The sequence below is a fragment of the Chelonoidis abingdonii genome, chromosome 8, assembly GCF_003597395.2.
Source record: "Chelonoidis abingdonii isolate Lonesome George chromosome 8, CheloAbing_2.0, whole genome shotgun sequence".
NCBI lineage: Eukaryota > Metazoa > Chordata > Testudines > Testudinidae > Chelonoidis > Chelonoidis abingdonii.
In genome coordinates, this window is record NC_133776.1 from 95123465 (window position 1) to 95144841 (window position 21377).

At 39.9% G+C, this 21377-nt stretch overlaps 1 protein-coding gene across 1 annotated transcript in view; it reads right to left on the minus strand.

Moving 5' to 3' along the window:
* The window catches only part of MTM1 (myotubularin 1), a 78159-nt gene that overhangs the window by 16134 nt on the left and 40648 nt on the right, over positions 1–21377 (minus strand). Inside the window, exons 7-9 of the mRNA XM_075068862.1 lie at positions 8882–8965; positions 6979–7128; positions 4989–5177 (exon numbers count right to left, since the gene is read on the minus strand). Of these exons, the coding sequence (XP_074924963.1) occupies positions 4989–5177; positions 6979–7128; positions 8882–8965 (423 nt within the window). The remainder of the gene's footprint in view (positions 1–4988; positions 5178–6978; positions 7129–8881; positions 8966–21377) is intronic.

A 21377-nucleotide genomic window follows, 5' to 3' on the forward strand; every position in this document is an offset into this window, starting at 1 on the left:
TTTTTTTTTTTTTGCGCAACATTTTTACACTGTTGACTCTTATTTAGCTTGTGATCCACTATGAGACCCAGGTCCCTTTATGCATTACTCCTTCGTAGGCAGTCTTTTCCCAGTTTGTATGTGTGCAACTGATTGTTCTTTCCTAAGTGGAGTATTTTGCATGCATCCTTATTGAATTTCATCCTATTTACCCCCTCAGACCATTTCTATAGTTCATCCAGATAATTTTGAATTTTAATCCTATCCTCCAAAGCAACCTCTCCCAGCTTGGTATTGTCCACAAACTTTGTGTGTACTCTCTATCCCAGTGGTTCCCAAACTTGTTTTGCCACTTGTGCAGGGAAAGCCCCTGGCAGGCCAGGCCGGTTTCTTTACCTCCAGGTCAAAGGGGGCTGCTGGAAGCAGCAGCCAGTAAGTCCTTCAGCCCACGCCACTTCCGGCAGCTCCCATTGGCCTGGAGCAGCAAACCACGGCCACTGGGAGCCGCGATCGGCCGAACCTGCAGACACGGCAGGTAAACAAACCAGCCTGGCTCACCTGGGGCTTTCCCTGCACAAGCTGTGGAACACGTTTGGGAACCACTGCTCTCTCTCATTATCTAAATAATTGATGAAGATATTGAACAGAACCGGACCCAGAACTGATCCCTGCAAGATCCTACTTGATATGCCCTTCCAGCTTGACTGTGAACCACTGAAAACTACTTTCTGGGAATGGTTTTCCAACCAGTTGTGCACCCATCTTGCAGCAGCTCCATCTAGGTTGCATTATATTCAGAAGGGCTGTGGAGGCGTGAGGGAGGAGAAGAAAGACTGGGGCAGGGGTTAAATGGGAGTAGGGGGTGCAAGGCCATATGGGGTGGGGGGTGAGAGGATGCAGGGGAATGAGGTGAGGGGTTGCAGGGATATATGGAGGAGGGGTGGTTGAGTGGGGTGCAGGGACACATGGGACAGGGGAAAATGTGCCTGACTGAATGGGAAAGGCTATGGATCTGTCAGAGTGTGCATGGGTAAGGCTTCCCAACCCCCCTGAAACTCCCCAAAAACTGTTTCATATTTCTCCCAACCACACCCCACAACACTGCAGGTTCACTCCCAGGCTCCTTCCCTGCAATTACTTCCCTCTCCCTCAGCGCCTCCATTACCCTGACTCCCACAAGCCTTTGCATGGCTTCTGAGGTGTGCTCGAAATATGCTTCTGTATTGTAGTTTAAATTAATTTTTAAATTAATTATTACTCAAAGAATGTAAAGAATGTCAGTGAAGCCAAACGGCAAAAACTAAGATGTCTGTACACTAATGCGAGGAGTCTAGGTAACAAAATGGAGGTACTAGAGCTACTGGTGCAGGAAGTGAAACCGGATATTATAGGGATAACAGAAACATGGTGGAATAGTAGTCATGACTGGAGTACACGTATTGAAGGCTATGTGCTGTTTAGGAAAGACAGAAATAAAGGCAAAGGTGGTGGAGTAGCATTGTATATCAATGATGAGGTTAACTGTAACTACAGACCCGCGGGATCTGATTTGGATATGGATAGAGACCTCTTTAATGTTTTAAATGAAGTAAACACTAATGGGAATTGTGTGATCATGGGAGACTTTAACTTCCAGATATAGACTGGAGGACAAGTGCTAGTAAGAATAATAGGGCTCAGATTTTTCTGGATGTGATAGCTGATGGATTTCTTCACCAAGTAGTTGAAGAACCAACAAGAGGGGATGCCATTTTAGATTTGGTTTTGGTGAGTAGTGAGGACCTCATAGAAGAAATGGTTGTAGGGACAACCTTGGTTCGAGTGATCATGAGCTAATTCAGTTCAAACTAGATGGAAGGATAAACAAAAATAGATCTGGGACTAGGTTTTTTGACTTCAAAAGGGCTAACTTTAAGAGAAATTAAGAAATTAGTTAGGGAAGTGGATTGGACTGAAGAACTTGTGGATCTAAAGGCGAGGAGGCCTGGAATTACTTTAAGTCAAAGCTGCAGAAACTATCAGAAGCCTGCATCCCAAGAAAGGGGAAAAAAAAAACCATAGGCAGGAGTTGTAGACCAAGCTGGATGAGCAAGCATCTCAGAGAGGTGATTAAGAAAAAGCAGAAAGCCTACAAGGAGTGGAAGATGGGGGGATTAGCAAGGAAAGCTACCTTAGTGAGGTCAGAACATGTAGGGATAAAGTGAGAAAGGCTAAAAGCCATGTAGAGTGGACCTTGCAAAGGGAATTAAAACCAATAGTAAAGGTTCTATAGCCATATAAATAAGAAGAAAACAAAGAAAGAAGAAGTGGGACCGCTAACACTGAGGATGGAATGGAGGTTAAGGATAACCTAGGCATGGCCCAATATCTAAATAAATACTTTGCCTCAGTTTAATAAGGCTAATGAGGAGCTTAGGGATAATGGTAGGATGACAAATGGGAATGAGGATATGGAGGTAGATATTACCACATCTGAGGTAGAAGCCAAACTTGAAACAGCTTAATGGGACAAAATCGGAGGGCCCAGATAATCTTCATCCAAGAATATTAAAGGAACTGGCACATGAAATTGCAAGCCCATTAGCAAGAATTTTTAATGAATCAGTAAACTCAGGGTTTGTACCGTACGACTGGAGAATTGCTAACATAGTTCCTATCTTTAAGAAAGGGAAAAAAAGTGATCCGAGTAACTATAGGCCTGTTAGTTTGACATCTGTAGTATGTAAGGTCTTGGAAAAATTTTTGAAGGAGAAAGTAGTTAAGGACATTGAGGTCAATGGTAATTGGGACAAATTACAACATGGTTTTACAAAAGGTAGATCGTGCCAACCAACCTGATCTCCTTCTTTGAGAAGGTAACAGATTATTTAGACAAAGGAAATGCAGTGATCTAATTTACCTCGATTTCAGTAAGGCATTTGACACGGTTCCACATGGGGAATTATTAGTTAAATTGGAAAAGATGGGATCAATATGAAAATTGAAAGGTGGATAAGGAACTGGTTAAAGGGGAGACTACAACGGGTCGTACTGAAGGGTGAACTGTCAGGCTGGAAGGAGGTTACTAGTGGAGTTCCTCAAGGATCAGTTTTGGGACCAATCTTATTTAACCTTTTTATTACTGACCTTGGCACAAAAAGTGGGAATGTGCTAATAAAGTTTGCGATGACACAAAGCTGGGAGGTATTGCTAACACAGAGAAGGACCGGGATATCATACAGGAAGATCTGGATGACCTTGTAAACTGGAGTAATAGTAATAGGATGAAATTAATAGTGAAAAGTGCAAGGTCATGCATTAGGGATTATTAATAATAAAGAATTTTAGTTATAAATTGGGGACACATCAGTTGGAAGTAACAGAAGAAATAAGGAAGCTAGCATTGGAATGGATAAGAACAGAGAGTCTGTCTGGGCGCAGAGAAATCACCTGGGAAAGAAGCTAACTAGAAACGGCCTCCCCTGAGCATTAGTGCTTCTGGCGGTGGTGCACAGAACAACCCGGGATCTGATTGGGAGATGGATTAGAGACCTCTTTAATAGACTTGGTTATTTAATTGCGAAAGTACAAACACTATTGCGGGGGAATTGTGTGATGCATGGAGCGACTAACGTCTTCCCTCAGAGCTATAGACATGGAGGACAAAGTGCTAGTAAGCAAAAATAAAGGGCAACTCAGATTTTTCTGGATGTGATCGCTGATTGGACTTCTTACCCCCAAGTAGTTGAAGAAACTGCAACGAAGAGCGTGGATGCCAATTTTAGTACGTGAGACAGACCCTCATTAGAAGAAAATGGTTGTAGGGGGAACAAACCTTGGTTTAGGTCTTCAAAACACAATTTGAAGACTTCAATAACTCAGACATAGGTTAGGGGTTTGTTATAGAAGTGGATGGGTAGGATTCTGTGGCCTGCTTTGTGCAGGAGGTCAGACTAGATGACCATATTGGTCCCTTCTGACCCTAAAGTCTATGAGTCTAATATGCCTAGTAAGTAATCTATTTGTCAAAAAACACTTCCTGAATGATTTTTCTTGTCTGTATTGTTACAGACATACTTGTTGATGGAGATTTTGAAATAAATTACCGAAATAATTGAAACTGGCATGATTATATAGTGTTATTTTGACAAATAAAATAAGCAGAATTGTGCAGAACTTTAAAATATTGTGCATGGAATTTTAATTTTTTGGTGCAGAATTCCCCCAAGAGCAATAAGTGGGACTGATCATTCCTACCTAACAAAAAATGTTTTAAAAGAACAATCAGAGAAAAAATATTTAGAACATTTTCCTAAAGTTGAAAAGTTGTACAGGAAAATTACAATAAAAGAAATGTGTGTGTTTAAGATTCGGCCATAATCCATCTTTGAATTAAGTCCAAAAAAATTTAAATCACTTTTGTAAGAAATGGCATTCCTTCCACAGTGCAAACCACAAGAGGATTACATGGCTGTAACAAAGAGATAATGTTTTGGTCACCCACTAAAATTAAGTGTGCTGCATAAAATGTTATTTGTGGACTAAAATGCAGCTATTTGAAGCAAAGCCTTAAAACACAACCAATCAGACTAAAATCTAGCTAAACTGTCTGATAAAGTACATTCCATACACTTCAGAGAAAAAATGAAAGCCATATTTCTTTTTTTTAATAAGCTATTCCATATTACCAGCAAGTAGCCTACAAATGTATGTTTGTTTTTTATGTTTGAGTTATAGCAGTGCAAAAACATTTTGCAGAATTCATTTTTTATTCCACTTTTAGAACTCTGAAGCAGCCCAACAAATATATTATACATATTTGCTACATGCTTCCAAGTTCCTCCACTTCTGTGAGGACTGTAGTGTAGTGCGTCATTGTATTTTGATGACATTTTATTTTAAACTACCAACGGTTAAAATTTTTTTTAAAAAGCAACTGTTTCTAAAAACCTCTTTACAGTTAGAAACAGCAAACTTATGACACAATTGCTTCTAGTTTCAGAAACAGGACTGTTAAAACATCTACTTACCTTGTTAGCTACTGCATTTACACTGGGTCTTGCATCATAGATAGTCAGTTTTGAGATCTGTCCATTAGCATCCCTGATAATATCAAGATACCTTTCATCATCTTTATTTCTTTTCCCACTCATACCAACAAGAGGTTGACTGGAGCGCATAACAACAGCTTGGTTCTCTGGATGAATCCATGACAGCACCTAGTCACATGCCATAAAATGTTAGCAAGCAATATACTCTTTGAGAATCACAAGTTAAGGCATCAAAGTTATTCTCTTTACAAACAGTTAATGGAAAGGTTAAAATATTTAGACCTTGCTAAATTGGAAGAAATAAAAAAGTTGTGTATGTTTTGTCTTAAGTTAGGCGTTACCAAGCTACTATTTCTAGTAAAAGATCATTGCACAAAACTACTGGCATGTAAAGAGTTTATTCTCCTCTTGTGTATGTAACTCCTATTTAGGTATCCTGAAATTATATGCACAAATACAAGGCCAAGTGTATTCTGTAACTTCAGAATTCTCATCTCTTTAATCTCATCTTTTTTTTAAATTCTTATGGTTGGGTAAATGATTTTGAAAATGCAAACTGAGCATAAACTAATGCAGAAATGCCTGCCTGAATTAGCAAAGAGGCTGAAACAATAATTCAAAGGTGTGAACAGATCCCATACATTTCAGTTAGAGGCCCCACAATTCTGCAACTGCATAGTCTAGCATTTTTCCATCATGTCACATACTTCAAAATTTCAGGCACCGAGATGGAGTGAAAATGCTGTTTTGTCTCCCTGCTGCTGCCTCTTGCTTTCCAGATCGCCCAACAATGGGGAGTTAATTTGAGTAGAGTTTCAGAGAATGGAAGGAGAAAAAACGAGGCAGCCCAGTCTATGAAAACAAAGTCTGAGGAACCAGGGAGATGAGCCTCTGCAACTGGTTACAATTTATCCATTGTCCCTGGCACACAGAACAAGAATATTCTGAGTACCTTAACAATACTGCGAGAACCTGGGGGTGGAGCCAGGCTACTTCGTGAGCATCCTTAAAAAAAATCACTGCTGAAAATAATGCTCAATGAAGATTACATCAACGAGCCATAGTCGTAAATTTTTTCGGAGGGTGGGTGGGGAGATGGGAATGAACGGTTATTTCACGGTGATAGAATAAGTTCATGCTGCAGAAGAATTTGATCCCATTGTGCAGCCATATACAGGACCTAGCAAGATTTAGATGAGATTAGCCTGGTTACAAAAAGAACTAACAGTAAATCCATTAGGTAACCTTAATCATGTCACTAGATTTGATCTAGCAGTTTTTTTTTTGTACATGATCATATGAGAGGACCTTTAAACAAACAGTGAAAATAAAAAAAAAAAAAAAATCAGTCAAAATGGTTTATACTGAATTAGAATTTTGTGTGTGTTTATATTTAGCTGCAATTTGTTACTCTGTCGTTTCTATTCTAAAGTTAAAGAAGTTCTTCTAGGACTACCTAAAATTTATTTTAGTTGTCTAAGTTAAAAATATTTCTTCCAAGTTATCAAGAAAAAAAAAGCTGGCAACTCGGAAAAAGGATACTACGTAGGAGGTCTGGCTCTATGAATGACCTTCAGATTTGTGTTCAGCTGCCAGGTTTGCATGCATATGAGAAGGATAACATTTGTTATCAATTCTTAAGTGCATCCAACAATAGTCAGCCCACAAAGTAGTACAGATGGTGGCCTGAGGCTCAGGTTCTGTCAACAAAAGGGAATGTGCAACAGTGGCAGTTATTACTAGGAAAGGGAAATGAGAACAGCAAAATGGGGATGGGAGATATTTTTGCAGGGGAACCAGAAACAGGGCTTGGCAGTCACAGTAGTTTAGAGCAGTAAAATCGATTTAAGTTACTTGGCTGCAACATAAAAAAGCCCCCTCATTTCTCAGGCCACAAGAATAATATATTTGCATGTAAACTTCACACTAATTACTCTATAAGGCACATTCTATCACGTACAGTACTTACTGGAATTCTATTTCGAGACCTAAAAACAGCAACTTTCTTGAGATCATCATCTGTGGCATTATATGGGACTACCAAAAGTGATGGATATGTATCACATAGTCCATAATGTTCATTGATAAAAGTTACTCTCCACTGTTCATTGGGCAGTCCCTTAAAAATGAAACAGAAATAAGGTATGTTTTACTTGGCATTTTATAACTTTGCAAATTCTTCTTTATACTTATTCTTTTACATGCTATTATGTCCACATGGTGGCAACAACCTACCAATTTACCATGAGTAACTATAGTAATGATGATACAGAACAAATGGTAGCTTAGAAGATTATAGGACCACACAAAACAGGACATTGCTGATGGGTTAACAGTCTTTAACAACTACAGTAGTTAAAACACGCTTGCCTGTATATGCAGTCCTTTTCACAAATTGTATTTTAACTAGACCTTCATGTAAAAAACACTGAAATTATGAGAAAAAATAGTTAACAAAAAGTGGGAAAAAATCTCCTCCCAATTTAGGAGTAGAGGAGGGAAAGAAAAGCTTTTTCCTCTGACAGAGAAAACCGTCTTTCCAGCCTGCCTATGAAAAAAAAGGTTATAAAAAGGCACAACCCTGAGGAGAGAATTAGAGAAAAGCCCTTCCTCTCAAATTTTCTCCTTCTCATACCCTAACAAAGCTTGAGTCTCATATTTGTTTGAAGTTTGTTGAGGTTGAAGGCAGACTCCTGATTAGATAGGAAACATAATTGCCTTTTAGCTAAACAGACTACTGATATAACAGGATGTTACTCAGGAGACTATTCCCCCAACAGCCCATCAGGGAATTCAAAGGGGCTAACAAGCTCCCCATACACTCACACACACTGAGTGGGGTTTGTGTGGGTGTTTGAATTTTTACCTTTTCTTTAGGCCTGGGCCTCTAAACCTCGGACCAAACAGATGCTGCGTGAATCTGGATACTCCTTAGCCCATCAGAAAATTACAAGGAAAAGATCCACGGAGAGTTGTTATGGCTTGTTGTGTAAACATGAATTTAAAACTTTTTAATGTACTCAATATTTAAGCAATATGTCATGAAAATAGTTTTGGTGCTATTCTCACATGTATTCACCTAATTAATAAACATACCTTTTTAAGTTAAGTATACCATGCCCCTTTCCTTTGTTGGGGTTACTTTTTTTCATATCAATTCAAAGTGTGAACTAATGTTCATATAAATAACCACTGTAAAAGAATATGCAGTTTCCATAATAAGCAATTTTCTAAACTTTTGGAAGTACCTGACTGGATGGAATTTGCATACTTAGTATCCTAACTGCCTCTGTTACATTCTCACTTTCTCAACTTTTGAAGCAGGGCTCAAAATATCCAAAATTAGCAAGATAGACTTCCAGAGTGAAAACTTCTAGATTTTTTTATTATTATATACTGACCAGTGCATGCAGAAAATTTCAGCTAAAAAAAACCCCAACAGCTTTTAGAGCTGATTTATAAATTTCTGAAATGCAGGGTTTACAATGCAAAGATCAAACTCTGTGTTGTCCTACAATTCATTTTACATGCAATATAGACAATTGAGAACTGTTGTAACTCTTCAATAAGTCTATTAAATAATAATAATAATAGCAGCAGCAGCAGCGTGCTATAATGGTATTTATCAAGTGTCTAAAAAGAAATACAGAGGCACTTTAAGTTTTTTTTTTAAACAAACAGTCTTGGAGGTTTCACCATATTTTGTTTTTAATCTCACTTTTTTGGGGGGGGAGGGGGGGGGGGTCAGATCTGTCAACCTTTCTCCCCCGGCCCACACACCAAAAATGGTGACAAATGACCTTGCTACTTTTTGAAATTCACGTACAAAAAAATAGGTCTCTGTACATTTTCACATAATGTTATTAACTCACTTGTCTCCTATATTCAGGCATCGGATTATAAACCATCCAACCATTTTCAGCAAACTTTTCTTCATTTACAAATGCAAAAAAAGGCTGTAAGAGGTAAGACAAAGGAATTAATCATAGAATTCCAGCTGAAAGTAGCTAGGCAAGAAAGACCCTCTCTCATCATGTCCCAAATGACTAGATCAATTTTCTGGTGTTGCTACCTCCACTGTATGTTCTAATAAAAGTTGAAATGCGACAGATGAATGTAAAACAGAACTTTCTGTATTGTATTCTAGGTATTCATAAAAATCTCAAATGAAAATGTAAATTTGACAAATAGAGTTTTAAAATAAATTTTTAAACAAAAATTTTGAAAAAAAGTAATACAAAACCAGAAAATTAGGGGGTTGAAAACGGTAAGAGATTTTTTTTTATATACTTTAATCCAAGCAGATGACTCCTTGAGCTATTTTAAAATTTTGTACATTCCAGGTAGTTTCATATTTCACCCAAAGTCAACAACTTCTTTTCTAGTAAGCGTCAATGCTATTATTACTCAAGACATTAGATACAAACATGAAGGCGGGACAACAGATTGGGTTGTTGCTGATGTTTCTAAGGTCATATAGCAACCTCAGGACAAAGGAAGCAGTTTACCTTTCAGTAGCTTTAATACTGAGTTGGAAAAGACTCCCCAATTTTTATAAAAGCTAGCTTTCTATAGGTTATGCAGCTCTATAATTCAATAGAGCTAGGTTCACCAGTTTTGAGAAACATTCATACTTATTTAGAATTTTCACTGGAAAATTAAAACATTCCCCAGTTCAATCACTGAAAAATAAAAAGAATGAGCTGTCTCTGGTACTCCATGCCAGCAATTAAATATTCCTAACGCTGATAAATTTCCTGTTAAAATAAATCAAGAAGCTGGTGACTCAATCTAGAAGTAGCCATATTGTATGTTTCACCATGAAAACAAACAAAAATTTTTTTTCAGATGTAGAATGACATAGGGAAACCCTTATTTTAATTTCAAGTTTCAAAACTGAAATGAGAAAACTGTCCATAGAGGGGATGAATGCTTACAATGGGAAAAAAGATTTCTTTAAGCAGGACTCTGTGTTCCCATGCGTATAGTGTGTCATTCAGGTCTTATTTTGAAAGATCTAGATATACAAATTCTAGTCTCTTTTTGTTAGAACAACAGGATGATCTAAAACTTTAAGAGCGCAACCACAGAAGTTTAAGAACATGGTATTGAGAAATAAGTTCCCTTTAGCAGTCAAGTGAACAACTATTAACTCAGAGTTGACAAACTGAGAAGAAAGCTAATTAACAATTGATAATGCTCACCTTTCAGGACTTGTAGACTTTACTAGGTAACCTTAGAAAAGCTAGAATATAAAGCAGTCAATTGAATTGTGCCAAAATCTGCTGTATCTCATTAAAATATATAACAGCACAACACAATTATGAAATGCAAAGAAGACATGAAGCTTTATAAGAGTATGGAATGAAGGAAGCATTTGGAGCTTTTCAATATATTTATCTGAACTATTCTCTAGGATAGGGGTCGGCAACCTTTGGCACACAGCTCACCACAGTAAGGACCCTGGCAGGCCAGGTCAGTTTGTTTACCTGCCATATCCGCAGGTTCAGCCGATCGTGGCTCCCACTGACCACAGTTTGCCATCCCAGGCCAAAGGGGGCGGCAGGAAGCGTTGGTCAGTGCATCCCTTGGCCTGTACCACTTCCCGCCGCCCCCATTGGCCTGGGATGGCGAACCGTGGCCAGTGGGAGCCATGATCAGCCAAACCTGCGGACGCAGCAGGTAAACAAACCAGCCCGGCCCACCAGGGTGCTTACCCTGGCGAGCTGTGTGCCAAAGGTTGCCGACCCCTGCTCTAGGAGGAGAATCCCAGCATGCTACATGCTTTCAAAATAAATTTTAGGTTTGCTATAAATTTTTTGGTAAAATATGAAAGGATTTAAAAAGTGGAGGCCTACTGTGCTTCTGTATCCTTACACAGGAGTTGAATAAGCTATTAATAAAAAGCATATATTGTACATATACCATTCAAATTATAGGTCTGGTAACTATCAATGATCTTACCCATTAGAGAAGAAAAATGTGGTAGAGATTGCTTTAATAAGCTAAACATTCCCCCTCTGCCTTCCACTTAACCTTTTTCTTTTTAAAAGACTAGACACTGTAAGACGACAAAAGAAGTTAAATGCTAGTGTTTAAGACCGAATATAGTTCATTTTTCCACTGTCACCTCCACTCTCATCTTAGGATTTTCTTTCAGAGCAAAATACTTAAATATCCAAAGCAGAACAGTTTCTAGAGAGTGAATTTGCTTCCTTTTTCAATCTCTAATAAACATAGGCATGACTGTTTCACAAGCAGTAAACATTTTTGAAGTCTTATCTCAGTTAACTATCTAAATTTTTATTCATCCTCCTAACAAGGACCTTCATTATAGGGATGATTTAGTTGGGGTTGGTCCTGTTTTGAGCAGGGGTTTGGAGCAGATGACCTTCTGAGGTCTCTTCCAACCCTAATCTTCTATGATTCTATGATTAACTGAGCTAAAGATTCTTGACTGCATATTCCACCAATGCATACCATTAAAGGCAAGGCAATAAGCATTTAAGTTATTGTCTCCCACTGACACTTCTCATCAGACCTCTTTCAGCTAGAGCTGGGCAAAAATTTTCATTTAATAGTTTATTTAATGAAAAATACAGTTTCGGCCAACCTGAAACTATTTGTGAATTGGTAACACTACTGAAACATTTTGATTTTGGGGGACTGGAATCAAAGTGGCCAGAGGTGTCAGAGAAGGAGGTAGCAGTAGCATCATCCTTTTAACTTTTAACTCAGTGGTTGGGAAACTCACCAGGAATGTGGGAAACCTAGGTTCAGTTCACCCCTCTGCCTGACGTGGAGCAGGGATCTGAACTTGAGTCTCCCACACTGCAGTACAGAGCCTGGATCAGGGAAGCCTGGTGATTAGGGCACTCACCTAGGATGGGGAGGACTCAAGTTCAAAGCCCCTGATCCAATGGACTGTTTACTTATGCAAAGTGAAACAAGTAAACCACAGAGACTCTGAAACCACCTCAACATAAAAAAAAAAAAAAAAAAAAAAAAAATTAAGTCCAAGATTTTTTGCAGTCTGACTAATGATTTTTCAATGGCTGGCTTTGGCAATACAAATAAGACAGTTCCTTCCCTAAAAAGCTTAAAACCTAAACAAATAAATCCACTAAAGATACCAATTAGGCAGATGAAAATATTTTCATTGATTAGAGATAAAGCACTAACGGTGTATCCATCACCACAGAATTTGTGGGCAAGGGAAGGAGTAGGAGAAACCTAGCATTTTATGAAAAAAGTTTTCAACAAACTTTTGACATTGGTAAAATTTTTACATTTACTACATGAATAATTCTGTTCACTTCTGTGGAAATGCCAACTCAAATTCTCAATATACATGTTAGCCTCTTCCTCTGCAAAGCCCTCCTAGGCTTACATTCAACTTTAACATCTCACTTTACCATCACCACTTCATATATGAAAATAAACTATTTATATACTGTCTGACATCATCAGCAAGAGATTTTTGGAACACTACAGGAGAAGAAAATTTTGACTGTGGAGATTGTCACATGACAGCCTGGTTTAGCCATTTTTAGTAACTGTTTTACTGGTCTTTTTACAGTGAATCTAGGATAACAGCTACTATGGAAAACAAAAAAGGAGCATTGAAAAAGGAGCATTGCAAACAAGGCCAACCCTGGCACACAGGTTTTTCTGTTTCTTACTCATTGGATTCACCCCTTCTATATACTGTAACCCACTACTGTACTCTGTTATTCAATGAAAAGCTGCTACCTTCACAGCAAAAACATTTAAAACAAAGTTGTCATTACCCTTAGCTTTAGGATGCTATTACTACAATTCAGCTAATCATGCAACCCTTACTTGATTTTGCCTAAAAATGAAAATCAAACATCTTGTATTTCCATAGTAATTAAAACCTGATTATTTCTGAAATGTAATAACCTCACACTGTCGTACTTAAATTATTGAGAAGTATTTCAGGGTGAAGCTTCAAGTCAAAATGTTTCGCAAAACCATGTCATGAAGACCCATTGCCGCTCCTATCAATCTTATATAAGCTAATTTTTAAAATTATCTTCCTTTACACCAATGTTAACTAACAATTTTTACTCTAGACCACTGACATGCTAGGAATAAAAGTGCTTTAGCTAAAGACTTTTCAGTTCCACTAAAAGTGCAACCTTACTGTAATGTTCTAAAAGCGTAACTGATTTTTTTATTGCTAGAGATGCAAAGTGGCAGGGAAATTCTTCATTCTTAGCTCTCAACATCAGAAATATAATAGTCCCTCATCCCCCAGCTGATGTTTCTCAACAATTAAAGGTTTGTAGTTTATATAAGAATTGACAACTGAGGGTGAAAAAACAAGGTTACTCACCTTTGTAACTGTTGTTCTTCGAGATGTGTTGCTCATATCCATTCCACTTAGGTGTGTGCGCGCCGCGTGCACAGCCGTCGGAGAAACTTTTACCCTAGCAACACTCAGCGGGTCGGCTGGGCGCCCCCTGGAGTGGCGCCACCATGGCGCCGCATAAATACCCCAGCCGACCCGGCCACCCTTCAGTTACTTCTTCCTCTTGCGGCTACTCCGACAGTGGAAGCGGGGGGGGTTTGGAATGATATGAGCAACAATACTCGAGAACAACAGTGTACAAAGGTTGAATCATGTCACACCTTGTTTTCTTACTTCGAGTGATTATGCTCATTTCAACCTTCCTGTTAGTGCTGATCCCAAGCTTATACCCTAGGCGGAGGGTCGGAGTGAGAGTGGTCGCCTGGATTGTTGCACAGAACCACTCCAAAGCTGCCCATCACGCGGAAGACTGTGTGCACCCGCATAAGTGCGAGGCGAAAGTCATGGACCGATGACCAGGTCGCCACGGCAAATCTTTGGATGGGCACGTGCGCCAGGAGGCCGCTGAGGAAGCTTGGCCCTGGTGGAATGAGCTGTAGGCGACGAGGGGACATGAGCTAGCGCGTAGCACTTGCGCATACAGTCGCGATGAGACCAAGGGAATCTTAGAGAGAAGGAGATGGTAGATTCCATCCGCTCCGCACCGGCACAAAGAGCTGCGTGGACTTCAGGAAGGGCTTGGTCAACTCTTATCAACAGAAATCGCTAGCGCTACTGCGCACATCCAAGGCTGTGTAGACATGTAGTCCCGCCGAGAAGCTGAGCTTCGGAGAAAACCGGGAGAAAGAATGTCCTGGCTAGTATGGAAAGCAGACACCACCTTAGGAGGAATGCCGGATGAGGTCGCGTTGTAGTACTTATTGTCTTTATGGAAGACAGTGTTATCGGAGGGCTACAGTGAGGGCCCTGATCTCCGCAGACCCTCTGCTTGAGGTAGATCGCCACCGAAGAACGATTCTTCCACAAAAGTAGAGAAGCGAACAATGCAAGCGGTCAAAGGGCGGGAACATAAGCCGTTAGGACCATTTCAGGTCCCAGAGAGGGGGCTGGGTACAGGCGGGAGGGATAAGTTCGCTCAGGCCTTCATGAAGCAGAGGACTACTGGGTGAGAAAACACCAAGTAACCACCCGTTCACGCGGTGGAAGGTGGATATCGCTGCCAGGTGCACCTTAAGGGGAGGAATTCGCAGGCCCTCCTGCTTATGCCAGAGGTAGTCTGAGGGTTGGTCGGGATTGAACGCCTGTAAGGAGACAGCATCGTGCCGATTGCGCAACGAGGCCGTGAGCTGCGGTCCATTTGGCCACATACGTCCGGCCGGTGGTAAAGGCTTCCTGCTACTAAGGAGGATTGCGCCGTGCACCGACATTGGAACAGCGTGACAACTCAGCTCAGCGTTCAGCCATTTAGCCAGGAGGCCACTGTCCGTGATTGGGTGTGCGCAGATCGCAGCGTCGAGTGACGAAAGCCTCTGTGGTCCTGTGGGATCAGGTTCTGGGATACCACCAGGGGCGGGATTCGAGCGGATGACGACAGATCCAGGAGGTGGTGTACCAGGGTTGCCTGGGCCTCGCGAGGCGGATCAAGATCAGATTGTCGCCTGTCCCTGCGGAGCTTAGAGCGGACCCTGTTGCACAGGGAAACGGAGGAATGGTAAGCGGCGGTGGGTGATCCAGGGCAGAGGAACGATCGTCGCAGCGATGGGGATGGAGTCCCTGGCCCCATGGAATGAGCAGACTCCTGCTACTTTCTGTTCGAATTGGGAGGCGAAGAGGTCTTACTGCAGGGGAAAACCCCACCTCTGGAAGACTCTGAGTAAATGTATGTACCTGTCAGTGATCGGACCACTTGGCAGAGGAAGGCCTGACTCAGCCGAGTTTCCGCCGGTGTTCCGGTGCATTTCCTTTGGGGAGTAGTGATGACCATCAGGAGTCCACCTGGAGGCTATGCAAGATAGTTCCCACAGTGAATAGTCGCCTGCATACACAGGGACTGAGCGGGTCCCTCCCTGCTTTTTGAATATTAGTACGATGGCCGTTTGTTTGTTCCGGTAAAGCGGAGAATACAACGGCCCTACGAAGGTCTGTTTCTGGAATCGTCTGGAAGGCTAGCAAACCAGCTTCAGCTCTTCGGTCGTTGTAATATGGGGTTGAGCTCGCGTTCTGACCAACGGCCTTGGGTCTGCAATGGCACTAGAATGGGCTCCCCATTAGCGAGGGATGACAGCAGGTCGTTCGTTAAGGGTTATGCTGACGGTTGTCTGGAATGAGTAATGGCACCCGCACAAACCTCAGAGACGTGCGGTCCATACCACCAGTTCGAATGGGAGCATTAATGGAACCTGGGAGGATCGTGAGCAGCACCGTCCATGGAGTCCGCTGGACGGGTTCGGAGACGGAGTGGTTTGCCACTTGGGTCCTGACCTATTGTACTGTCAGTAGGCTACATGCTCAGATTCTTTGCAAAAAACACTTCAGATTACTCATCTGATTGATGTTTGTACTCCTTAAATATAGGAGGTGTAGATTCAGGAATGGTGAAACACTGTATCAGCGTCGCCATATTCTCTTCAGCATGTGGAGAAGCAGATTTGAGGTTTTAATTCTCGCAAAACCTTGCATATTTTTCTATGTGTTGAGCGGTCATTTTGACTCAGTGCAACTACTTTAGTGGGAGTCATGCACAGGGGCTTTTGCAAGCCTGTGGGCCCTATTGTTAATACTTGCAACAGTTAATCTGTATGCATGATGGATACAAGCTATCAACCTGACAGATTCAAAAAACTACTAGCTACTTTGCTTTTTTTTTTTTTTTTTTTTTTTTTTAAAGTTAGACAGTAAATATAAAGTAAACTTTAAAAGGCATTACCATAATATAAGCCACTCCGATGCCCTGTATGTGGTCTAATTCTTAAGTTGTACTTACGGAATTATTTTTAAATTGTATATGAATATCTGAACAACCATTAAATTAGGTATAAATTGTCTTTTTAGGTGCTATGTTAGACTTTCTATTTTTTATAACTTGTTTAAAGCTGGCAGTTTTTGAGCTAAATCACTTTTTCTCTGTTGTAGGAGTGGAGACAGAGGAGCTAAAACTGTAAGCGAATAATTAAAAGCTGCATGTTACAGTACACTTGTTTGGATTATAGAGAGAGCTGCATTACGCTGTAATCAGGTAGTTTTGTTTGGTGACATTTAAGATGCAGTGGCTCTTTTTTCTTTGTTTTTTTTTTTTAATGACTGACGGGTGAAAAATACCAGCTTGATTTAGTCAAGTGAAATATAAAAGGATAACATAAAAGATCTGCTTTGCTAAGTGGTATATCCATAGGCCACTAAGCACAATAGTCTTTCTAAACTTAAGAACCTCCAGGAATCTGGGATTTCTATTGGGAAATTCACTGCATGCTAGCAGAATTTCATTTACTTTCAGTTTATAAATGTATCTATTTAGGTACTCCTTGGCCTTGTCCTCACAAAATTTATGGTATTGTAAAATCCTATTGACAAAATCAAACTCTCTAGAACCCTGTTTCTGGTAGTGGAAAGCAACACTGGCCTAAAATTAATGTGTCTTAAATGTTTCTTTATGTATAGATGCAACACATTTAGTTTAGTTTATCATTCCAGATTCTAATATCAATTCTTGTTTGGGTTGTTGTCTCATTGTTTCTCTATTCCCTGTGTGCTGAACAAAATGAAAATCAATTAAGTTAATTTCACTCGTTAGGATCATTGCCACGACAATGCTTATTTTTAAAAAAAATTTCCAAGGGCATTTTTTATTAAAAAGAGCTCGATTGTTAGGGAAAATTTAGACCATATTTTTTTTTATTTGCACATGTATACTGCACTATAGATGTGAACTGTAATGTCACTTGTCAAAAAAATTGTTCCAAATTTCCCTGTGTGGACATGTCTTTGATGAATCAAGTGCATGGAAAAGCTAATTCCTGTTTATATAAGGCATACATATTGGTTTGAACAAACTGACTTTAAACTCGAATGAAAAAATAAGATACTGGAGGTTAAGGGTATTAATGTCCTTATTTCACCCTGTCTGCTGTGTAAAGCAGCACAAGTGACATTTCATGGCGTACGCTGGCTAAGAACAAAATTGTCACGGATATTTATACCATCCTCTGTCAAAAGTAGAGTGCACGCTCTGACTGTGACTCTTGGAGCGAGTGTGGTTTTTTTTAGTAAAACAAGTGAATAAAAATATTTATTTTGTCGTGCTAAGTCAACTGCCATATGTCTTAGAGCGATAGATCAAGTTGAAAACTTATCATCAACAGAATGGGATGTGTTCGTGTTTCTCATTTGTCAAATAATATTAAAGTGGAGAGATATTATCTGTATAGGTGGTGACCATTCTTCTCTTTTATTAGAAACATCGTTAATCAGTAATCATGGGTTCGAGTTTTTGTAAGTTATTAGTGTAAAAGGTTACAAATTTTCTATTATATCTATTTGTGGGAGGTGGTAGAATATATATGATCAGCGTGTGCTCATATCTCATGTAAAATCAGAATGAGTATGCTTTCCAGTGTTTAATATTTGATCTTGGTCACATAAATGCATAGGCTATGACTACTTATTGGTGATAGATAAAGCTTTCTGTTTAAGCGAGATGTAACAAAGGAAATGGAAGGAGAATTAAATTGTCTTTTCGATATATATATATATTTATGTCGGAATATGATTACATGTGGAAGTAATACAATGGAAACTCATTAGTCGTAATACTTTTGGATCAAGGATCTCAGTATGTGGTTTCATGATACAACTCTGCGTGTGTTTGAAGAAGAAATGCCTCATATGTGGTGTTATTCTTCAACCCATGATTACTTGTACATTTGGGTTTTACCATAAGTCAAAATACACTTTGTCTATATCGTGTCCCTCTCAGTAGAGGAAACAAGTATCTTAAGTCTTCAGTACCGTATAGGTACCTCTGCATATAATCGCATGGTACATCAGATGGTCAGCACTCAGCAGGCGAGTCTTATTACTTAATTAAGGTGGCGAATGCTCTGGAACAACGTCATACAATACCACTTGTACAATTGCTTTTATAGGTCTTCTACTACTGAGAGCTATCGTATATAGTATATATAACACTTGATACGAGAAGAGTCAAATAAGAGTGTCTAATGTAATGTATTTTAAGAGCAGCTTCAGTTTTACATTGCTTCGACCCCGGCAACTTATGTGGACGCGTGACAGTGGCAACCTCATCGTATGGTGTAAGTCTGGGTTAAAGATGCTCCATTCATCGCAAAAATCAGCTTGCATGCGCCTCGGCATGGTGCCATAGGTTGCCTACCTATGTGATTCTCCTACCATAGTTATCTGACTGATCTGTAATAACGTATTCGACTAACCCTGCGTCAGCAAAACGAACTTAAACACATATTAACTCCATGCGAAGAGGAAGGTAGATGAGGTAATATCTTTGACTGGATTCAACTCTGTGGGTGAAGAAGGGGCTTTTAAGCCTGACAGAGCTTCTGCAGAAAAGCGTACTCAGAGTGTCGACGCTCAATACTAAGTTGGAACACGATGTTGATCATAAAAGTAATTGTGTTGGAGGACCCATTTAAGGTGAAGTGATGCGTAGCATACTTTCTGCCTATGCTGTGACAAAGGAGGTTTAAGGGTTATGATGTTGTATGAACCATAATCCAGTGTACCTTTATTCAGTTCTTGTGATTTTCAGTCTCTGAAAGTGTGAATTAGGCTTCCCAGGTCATCTTTTAGGTGTTCGGGCAGGTTTCCTATTGAGGATGAGGACTGAAGAGGGTCAGATATGGGCTTGTCATTTGTGAAAAAGTGTTTCTACCCCTGGTGGTTGGTGTATTCTTAAGTCTTATTATTTCCATGATGTGAGTTCATTTTGAGCAGTGTCTCAGCTGCATTATTTAAAAAGTGAGTTCTGCATCATGATTTTACGGGAAAAGCTTTAAAAAACATGACATGAAGGACACCCTAGGCCTACTATGATAAAGAAATGGAAAGTACCAGAAATTTATTATTTATAATTCTCACTTACTTTTAAGCCAATCTTATGTTAAGTTTTCTGAAGCAGGGTCTGACTCAGATATTTTTACACTGGGATTTGCAAATGTAGCAAATATAATCAGACTTAATTGCTCACGACTTGGGTAATAAGTAGGTTACGTGCAAACTAGTATAGTTGGAAATCCAGAGACGGCAAATTGTATGGCAAAATTCCGTGGCTCGCGATGGGTGGGGTAATATGGTTGTTGCCATTATTAAAGTATGGTTGAATAGGGAGCTATATGAGTATAGCATGAGTCCCAAAAAACTTGGTGGTGTGGATACGTCCCGTGCAAAATCAGGAACATTCTGGTCACCCTGTAGGCAACTGAGTATAACACAAACTAACAATGCTGACAAATTGTATGTGGATGAACATGTATCCAGAGCTTCGGAAATCTCAAAGCTACTCATGGTAGAGTGTAAATTTGTTTCTGTTGTACCATAGAACTGCATGATACCTCCAAATATATGTCTGCTCATCTTCTCTCTTTGCCTCTCTCGTATAGAGTACCGTGCTCGTTGTGTTGTGCGCTGATATATTGCTTTTACGTTCGGAGATTGGATCTTTCAGGTGTGTTTACAGTATAACTTACGTATCTACTAATTGTAAGCACCCAGAGCTCTTTTAGTTCCGAAGCTCGGGATCAACATGGTTAACCACACTACAGTTTGTCTAAGTCATTGTTGTGTTTTGACTTGTGGCTCAGTGCCTAGGTGACCAGATGTCCTGATTTTTAGGGACAGTCCAGTTTTTGGGTCTTTTTCTTTATAGGGCTCCTGATTACCACCCCCCATCCCAATTTTTCATTTGCCGTCTGGTCACCTACAGTGCCTAATACCTTTATTACCCAGGTTGATGCAATTAGTCTATATATTTGCAGAATGCAAGTCCCAAGTGTTCAAATATCCTGAGTCAATGACCCCAGAAAACTGGATTGCTTAAAAGTAATAGAGATTTAATAAAATAAATTAAATTTTGGTATTTCCTTTTCTTTATCATATTTGGCTTTAGGGTGTCCTTTCAGTCTGTTTATTTAGCTTTTCTGTAAAATCATTGATGGCTAGAAATCATTTTTAAATATGTTGCTGAGACATGTTTCAATGAACTCACACAGGAAAATAATAGAAGGAGAAACCCAACTACCATGGCGTGAACACTTGTTACCAAAATGACATCTCCATATCTGGACCTCTCAGTCCTCATCCTCAAAGGAAATGCCCCAACACCTTAAAGATGAGCCTGGGAGCTTACAATTTCACCAACTTTGTCTCAGATGACTGCTGGTCGCAACACTCGACAGATTAATACAGACATCCTCGAGCGTAAATTTACATTGGTTTTTGCATATCTACACATCAATTGTATACCCCTCTAAACCGTCCTTGTCGTACACTGCAGTATTACTGCACAGTCACCTAGTCTTACAACACATTCTTCTATATGCTCAACAATCTGTGTCCACTTATGTATTTGCTGATGACCTCTGAGTACCTTTTCTTGACGCAAGTATGAGCTCATGTGCCTCAGGCTATTAAGATCATCTAAAGTTCACCGTGAGAAGTTGTCCTATCAAGTAAGGATTTTACTTACCTCAGTTTCAAGTATTTCTACTTTTTCAATACCTTTTCTGGAGCCTCAAGTATGTGTTTAAGTTCTTTGCTGAACCAGGTTTAGCAGATCCGGTTCGTTTCACAGATTCGTCATAACTATGTTAAGATCACGGTAGGCACTATGCCCACGTGCGAGGCGGCTGGCAGCTTGCTTTTTAGTGGCCTCAGACTCCCCGATCCTGGTCTTATCTCAGATCCACGGTGGGCTCTGCGTTCAGTACATTAGAACATGAAGCATTTCTTAACTTATTAAAAACCTTCTTCTCTTTCTATAAGTGTATTAATATATAACTGAG